The 7,477-nt window shown below is 35.7% G+C and overlaps 1 protein-coding gene across 2 annotated transcripts in view; it reads right to left on the bottom strand.

Annotated features, from left to right (window-relative positions):
- The window catches only part of Edil3 (EGF like repeats and discoidin domains 3), a 287,167-nt gene that overhangs the window by 22,880 nt on the left and 256,810 nt on the right, over nt 1-7,477 (bottom strand). For both annotated transcript variants that reach the window (XM_010637154.3, XM_010637153.3), the window contains one exon: nt 7,035-7,190. In XM_010637154.3, the coding sequence (XP_010635456.1) occupies nt 7,035-7,190 (156 nt within the window). The remainder of the gene's footprint in view (nt 1-7,034; nt 7,191-7,477) is intronic.

Raw genomic sequence — 7,477 nt, 5'->3', positions numbered from 1 at the left:
AATGTGTGTTTCTAATGGTCCCTGGTGTTGAGGTTTTTTTTTTTTTTTTTTAGCTAATTATGTATCTTCTTTGAGTAACATCTATTCAAGTTTTTTGCTTAAATTCCTTTGTTTTGAATTTCAAGAATCCTTTCTATACTCTGGATATTAATCCCTTATTAGACATGTTTTGTATATATTTTCTTCCTTTTCGTAGGGTGCATTTTTACTCTCTTGACAGTTTCTTTTCTTTTTTCTTTTTCTTTTTTTTGAGATAAGTTCTTACTATGTAGTTCAGGCTGCCTTGATGTCACTATGTAGCCCAGGCTGGCCTCAAACTCAGTGATCCTCCTGCCTCAGCCTCTTGAGCTGGGATTACAGGCATGCACCACCATGCCCACTTTGATAATTTCTTTTGATACACAAAATTTTTTAAATTTTGATGAGGTCTAATTTTTCTATGTTTTACTTCCTTTCTTTCTTATTTTGCCTATGGCTTTGATGTCACATCCAAAAAAATCATTGCCAAATCCAATGCCATGAAGATTTCCCTGGTTTTCCTCTAAGAGTTTTATAGCTTTAGTTCTGATGAATGCATCTTTCAATGCAGATCCTGTTGGCTTAGTTACCGGGGCTGGTGACATTTCCACTTGTACTTTTCACACCAATATTAAGAGAGGGGAAGAGGGGAAGAAGGACCAGGACCAGAGAGTGCTTTTTTTTTTTTTTTTTCTAATGGAAATTCATGGACTTCGAGGAAACTGAAATAATCTAGGTGCAATAGCACCTCCCGGGACTTGTTTTATCAGGCAGCACATCTTGTAGGCCACAGATTGATTTTTCTAAGTATATTGATCAAACCAAAACTTTTGCACTTTTCCTGAGCTCCTCATTGGATGGAAGTTGTTAGCTTTGTTAACATCATGTTCAAAATCTCCCCCTAGTTTGGCAGACAGGGGACAGTCACTGTCCCATGACTGAATGATCATAAATGTCATCACTTTCTGCTTGCTCTCTCCCCTAATCACTCTTCATAAACATTTAATTGAATTATTTCAATTTGAAATTTGTTGGAAGCCATTAAGCTTTTACTTTTAGGTGTTCATAAGAGAATCTGCAAACTTATTAAAGTCTAAACTATTTTTGAAGACGTTCATTCTCATTGCTTTCCACCAAGCAGTTATGTAGAAACTGAAATCCTAAGGTATTACAATATATTCCACTCTGACTAGAAAAATATAAAACTCTACATAGTTTTCAAATTTTGATTCTGACCTTGGCATCAATCAGAATCGTCTTTCTCACAGGCTTCTAGTTTTTAAATTACTTGGAGCCTCTGTGAATGTTTACATTCTGCTCTCCTTTCCCAAGGGTCCGACAGGGCCTAGAAATGAGTGTTTTTCAACAGCTCCGCCCCTCGTGTCAGGAGCAGGATTTTGTGTGTGACTGTCTGAATTAGTGCATTCAGCATGCGCACCTTAGGAAGCTGTGGCACATTTCTGGGTGAATGTGTGTCATTCACCTTTAAGTTCCAGCAGAGTCTTATTGGCTGGAGGGTTTTTGAATTTTCCATTTCTTAAAAGTCTAGCTAAACTTTGATTTTTTTTCATCTTAGACATTTAAAACAATTTCAAGGAAAAATATGAAATAAAGCTTAGCAAATTCTTTAGAAGGCAGTGTCTATTGGTGTGAGTCCAGGTTCATTAAACACCATGACATTATGACGAATATATTAGCTGAGAAAACCTGTTTTCATTTTGAATTTTTCCGTATAAATACTCTTCATCAAATTTATTATTGTTTTACTTTGGCTTATAGTCTGAAAAAATTAAACACTGAAAGTGTCTATCAAGTTTTGCAGCTTTCCTGTTAAAGGCAGTAAAAAAAGTGGCTCCAAGGCTCTAAAACAAATGTCACTTTCATCAGAGCAAAGGAATATTTGACTTTCAAATTTAAAAAAATGCAGCTTAATTCACAGTGTGGAGAAATATAAAAGTTAAGTGTTAGAAAATACTGTAAGGTGGAAAGAGATATAAGTTGGTAAAGACTGCAGTGAGAATGTCCTCACAGGCTCAAAAACAAAGGTTAGGTGTGGAATTTTAGTAAAGCAGAACACTGATTGCAATCTTGTAAAGGATATGGGAGGTTAGTTAAAAATCTGTTTTTTTTCTCTATATTCCTTGGAGGTGTCTCATATAAGAGGGAATATGTGATATTAATATGTGCAATTCATTTCACTTAACATTATGTTATCAAAGTCCCCCGTTTTCCCACAAATGCCTCAGGATTATCTGTGTTTATGACAGAGTAGTACTCCATAGTGTATAAATGTCACATTTACTTTACTCATTTATCTGTAGATGGACAGACAGGCCACTTTCAAGACTGAGCTGTTATGAATTGTGTCGCTATAAAACTCAATATGTACATGAATGATCTTTAAATCTTTTGGGAAGATGCCTAGGAGGAGAATAGCTGGGTCAAATGGAATTTCTAACTAGTTTTCTGAGGAGTCCCCACACTGATTTCCGTAGTGGAAATCTAGAAAGGTTCCTCTCCTTGCCCCACTGCAGCCTAGCCCGCATTTATTATTTGATTTCTTGATCCTGGCCACTCTTTCTGGAGTGAGATGGTAGAAATCCACCCCTTAAAGAGAAAAGGGAATTTCTCTTCCTCCAGTCGACTTTTGGTCTGTCTGTCTGTATGAATACACGATGCATTCATAGGTAAACTCAGTGCATCCACATGTAATGCACATATGTAATCTAGCTTTGACTTCCTGAATTTTAGCCCATTCTAATGCAAAACAAAAATGAAGCTCATATAATTTTAGTATTTCACTGATACCACTCACTGTAGCCTGGAACACTACTATTGATTTGAGTGTTTTTCTGGAAGTAATGCTGTATTTGGATCTACACTACACTTCCATACCACACCCCAAGTCTAGTAAAGCAAACGGTCAGTCAGAGATGGTGTGCACACACACATGCACACATACATGCACACACACACTCAGAAAAAAGGAGAGAGAAGAAACCTTTGTGAATACTTCTATTAGAAACATGCCACTATAAAACACCTCACAGACACATATTTCATCCTGAAATATTTAAATAAATTACTGTACTCATTTTCATAAAGCCTTATAGTTGACTTTGCACTTGTGAATACTGAAAACTTTTTTCACTTATGCAAAATAACCATAAACATAAAGTGCAAATACCATCAAGAATTAGTAGGAGATTGCTTAGTCAAACTCAGAGAAACTATTGCTGAGTTACATGGTGCTCTTCTTTTCAGATATATAAAGCATATAGATAAAATATCTAATGGCAGTGACAACAGAACAAAGCACAATGTTTTATAGCCATTATGTATACCATTATATATACCAGCCTACCTTTTCAAGTGCTTTTATATTTGTCCTTTAAATTCCCCGCTATGCAGGAATGGAGAGGTTCATTGCCCTGTACCTCCTTGTCCTACATGAATTATTTCCTTATGGTGCTATTAATTGCCGCATTTTACTTACAGTTCATTAAATGCATGTCACTTGTCTCTTTCAATAACGAATAGTTATCTTAGTATTTTTTTTTCATTGAACCTAATTACTTATAATTCTATAAACTAGATAGATTTCATTTTAGGACTATCAGTTGAATGCTGTCAGCATCATTGGGTTGAGAAACAACACACCTTGCCTGTGTCTAGGCTATGGGTCTATACGTGGCCTCTTGCCCCGTCCTCCCTGTGCTGCTCCCCTGCTCTGCTTCCCAGGCCACCATGAAACGAGAGGCTCTGCCGCGCCACCCCCTGCCGCCATGACGGCTCGGCCTGGGAGCCAGCTGACCACACCCTGAAACCATGAACAAATCAAGCCTCTCAGTGTTGTGTGCGACTGAGGGGAAAGTGACTATTACAAAAGGTCATATGTTCATAATCTTGAACAGATTTGATTTTTTCAATAGTTTTTCTATTGTATAGATAGCATGTTAGCTTTAAGAATTCTGTCTTACATTCTTTCAGTAAATAGCATATGTCAATCTGCTCTCATAGTTTTTCATATTGAGTAGGAGGTGCCAATTTATTTATGACTTAGTTTGGTAATAATAAAATCATATATTGTGATAAGTGTGGTTCCTAAGTACATGAGTGTACTTAGCCACAGTCTAGTTTGTTTGTGCTTTTGGAGATGCTGTAAGTTCCTGGGCTTGGCAGGTTTTATAAATCTAAAAATGTATGCCAGAATTCTAAAGCAATCACTAAAATAACAAATCATTAGAGTTAACAAGTCTACAAAAGACATAAAATGGAATCTTTAAACATTCATTGAATCCAAATGAAGGCAAAAAGACATACTAAATAGAAAATAAAGAGCAAAATAATCAATTTAAGCCCAATCAGCTGTCAAAGCAAATTTGAACTATTTAGGTTAAAATGTGTCAGTTAAAAGGTAAACGGATGCTCCCTGAGATCATGATTCTAAGTGAAGTAAATCAAACACACAAGTTTAAGTGCCTTATTGTTTCTGTTGTGTGCAAACGGGAAGGGGGACAAGAGATAGGGGAGGGAGGAAGGAAGGAAGGAAAAGGTATTTAAAGAAAAAAAAAAGAACTGAAAGAAAAAATGGAAGCACAGCTTTTTGTGGAAAGGTAGAGATGATCTGGAAGGAGGAAAGGGGAAAGTGAAGTAAAAAGACAAAGAATTGAGAAGTGTCACGTACAGGTACAAATTCCCACGCTGAACATGTTTGCTGCATACTGCAAACATGACTAACGAAAGAAACAAGCACACAAAAACAAAGACCCATCCACGCACTATACAAAAAACGCATTTCAAATACAGAGGACCAGTAAGTGAAACGATGGGAAAACATGCATGAAGGTGATGAAAAGAAAACTGGAATAACTCATTAATGCCAAAATAAATCTCAGAACAAAACATATCACATGAAAAAGAATTAATCAAAAGGGCACTAAAATCCTATTTACAATTTGAGGCACTGAAACTCAGGGATTTGTTCTCACCTAGCTACATTCCCAGGCCTTTAAAAAATCTTTTAAAACAGCACTTTATTTTTCATTTTGAGACAAGATCTTGCTAAGTCTCTTCGAAATACAGAAGGCCAACAAGATATAATTGCAAGAGATAGACAACTCTATTGTTAAAAATGTGGATTTTCACTTTCCTCTCTATGTAAGTGCTAGGACAAGCAGAAGAGAAAATCAGTGAGGCTGCAGGAAACTTGAACATTACATTCTGGCAAGATGGCAAATTTGGAGGAAAATTCAATATATTTTTCAGACTGGACTAATGAAGCGAAATACATTAATAAGAAAATTAAAATATTTTTCAAACATTTATTCTATTAAAAAGGTAAATTACTCATAATGATCATTAAAGCAATCTTCAATATGAATGGAGATCAAGAGATATTTCCATGGCTGAAATCTCTAATCGTATTTTTTTTTGCATTTCTTCCTTGAATAACCTGCAGAAAGATCTCACTATTACACACGTGCTCCTTAGCAAATATTATGCATGGATAACAAGCACAATTACTTATCCGTCTTAAAATTAATGTCGAGGCTTTGTTACTAAAGAAGTTTAAAGATTTTCCCTTAGGAAAGACATACTCTAAAAGGTGAAGGATAAGAACTGGAATAATTATACGTAATAAGTTATTGATGTTTGTAGTGCATAGAATAAAGTTTTAGAAAAACTCAACATTCATTTAATCTAAGATGCCACTGATTATAGACCACGCCATTACTTAAAATTCTTAGGGGAAAGAACAAGCATTCCCAATTAAACTGTTAACACTGTAAGAATATGCATGTCTAAATCTTTGAGAAGTCAAAGGAGCTCATGTCTTGAGGTGTTAAATGAGTGATGCATTCTGGGGCGCTAAGGTGAGAATACGTGTGGTTATCCAAGTCTTTAGGAACTTTGTGAGAAGTGAATTCAGCCTCTCTCAATACATTGAAATGGCAACAGCAGAACTGCTGCTTCTGGTGAAGTTCATAAATTCTCTGCCTTGAACACTTGAAGAAAGGAAAGTATTCTCAGCCTCTCTATTGGTTAATAGCGCAACAACGAGGGAATAAAAGGACTAATCAGAAGACGATCATTTTTAATTTAGAAATACGTAACATGGCACAGATTAACATGCCTTTTCCCCAAAATTCTTAAACCAAGATTTTCTGTTCATATTCTCAGAAAGCTAGAGTTCCTGCATAAGGGTTCTGAGCAATAAATTAACTCAATGACTTAGTCCAACTGAGGCCAGGTTTTAATTTTTGCTCCAAATTAGCTCCAGATAATATTCCTGCACACTTTTATTTCCCTGGGTCCCCCAGAAATTGGCACTAGTACATACTATGAAAATATGTTCAAAATGGTAATAACTTTAAAAATTACTAGAGATTGCATGCTTAGAATTGCGTGGTGTATATACATAGAGCCTAAGTCACATTATATATTTCATAACAAATGTATTAATTAAAATATGATTAAGGAAATTGAACAAAAATTCTGACTTTTATTTCAATGAATTAATAGAATAGTCATAATTTGTCTACCTGTGTTGCTTAAACTTCTGCTTGTCAACATAATTAAGGTAGTCTCAATTTTTTAAACTAGATAAGTTTTGAAATCTTTTCCCCAAGCAAACATTTGTTCTAACACCAGTAATTTATTTTAATATGAATAATAATAATAGCATGTGCTACAGCAGTATCTATTTACATGTGGATTATGATATATTTTTCAAGCTACAATTAAGTGTATAAAACCTAAAATGAATTTCAGAGAGCCACACCTTTTCAATCAATAACACGGTGGCTCTCAGTAAAGTCGTTGTTTTTCTAGGTTTCACTATTACATACTCAACTATAAACACCCTTATGTACTTTTAATCTTTGTAACATACAGTTTTTAGACTATGTAGTCATTATTTCCAACATAAGTGCAAATGCTGTCTGTGCATTTACCGAAACTCACCTTGGATTTGCCCTTCCCGGGTGAGGTCTGTGGGCCACCTAACGACTCACCTTATCTTTCCTTTGCTTTTCATCCTGGTACACGGTCCAGCGTTCCCCATCGTCACTGTAGGCTAGTTTGTAGGACCCAACAAACTGGACATGACCAAAATCTTTTGCTCCTTGTGTGATTATACCGGTCACTTTGGTAGGGACAAGAAGATCCACCTAAAAAGAGGAATGCGTATAATTGAAATGCAACAATAATATCTATTGTAAATTTACAAATTTCTTGAGCTGGAGGGATTAAAAATCAAACTTGCTTTTCAAAAATGTGAGAGAATGAAAAGATGAAAATAAAGTGTTTGTAGATGGGGAGGGGAGGAGGGGGTGAAGGGAGGGCAGAGGTAAGGGGAAAAAATGAGAATCAAGACTTGCCATGTAAAGGTACATGATCCCAACAATGAATGTAACTGTACTGTATCCCTAAAATGTACCAATAAACTCAATAAAAT

The sequence above is a fragment of the Fukomys damarensis genome, unplaced genomic scaffold (genome assembly GCF_012274545.1).
Source record: "Fukomys damarensis isolate Sample0158 unplaced genomic scaffold, DMR_v1.0_HiC HiC_scaffold_3, whole genome shotgun sequence".
NCBI classification, from domain to species: domain Eukaryota; kingdom Metazoa; phylum Chordata; class Mammalia; order Rodentia; family Bathyergidae; genus Fukomys; species Fukomys damarensis.
The sequence above is the reverse complement of the archived record's forward strand: the minus strand, read 5'-3'. Positions and strand labels throughout refer to the sequence as shown.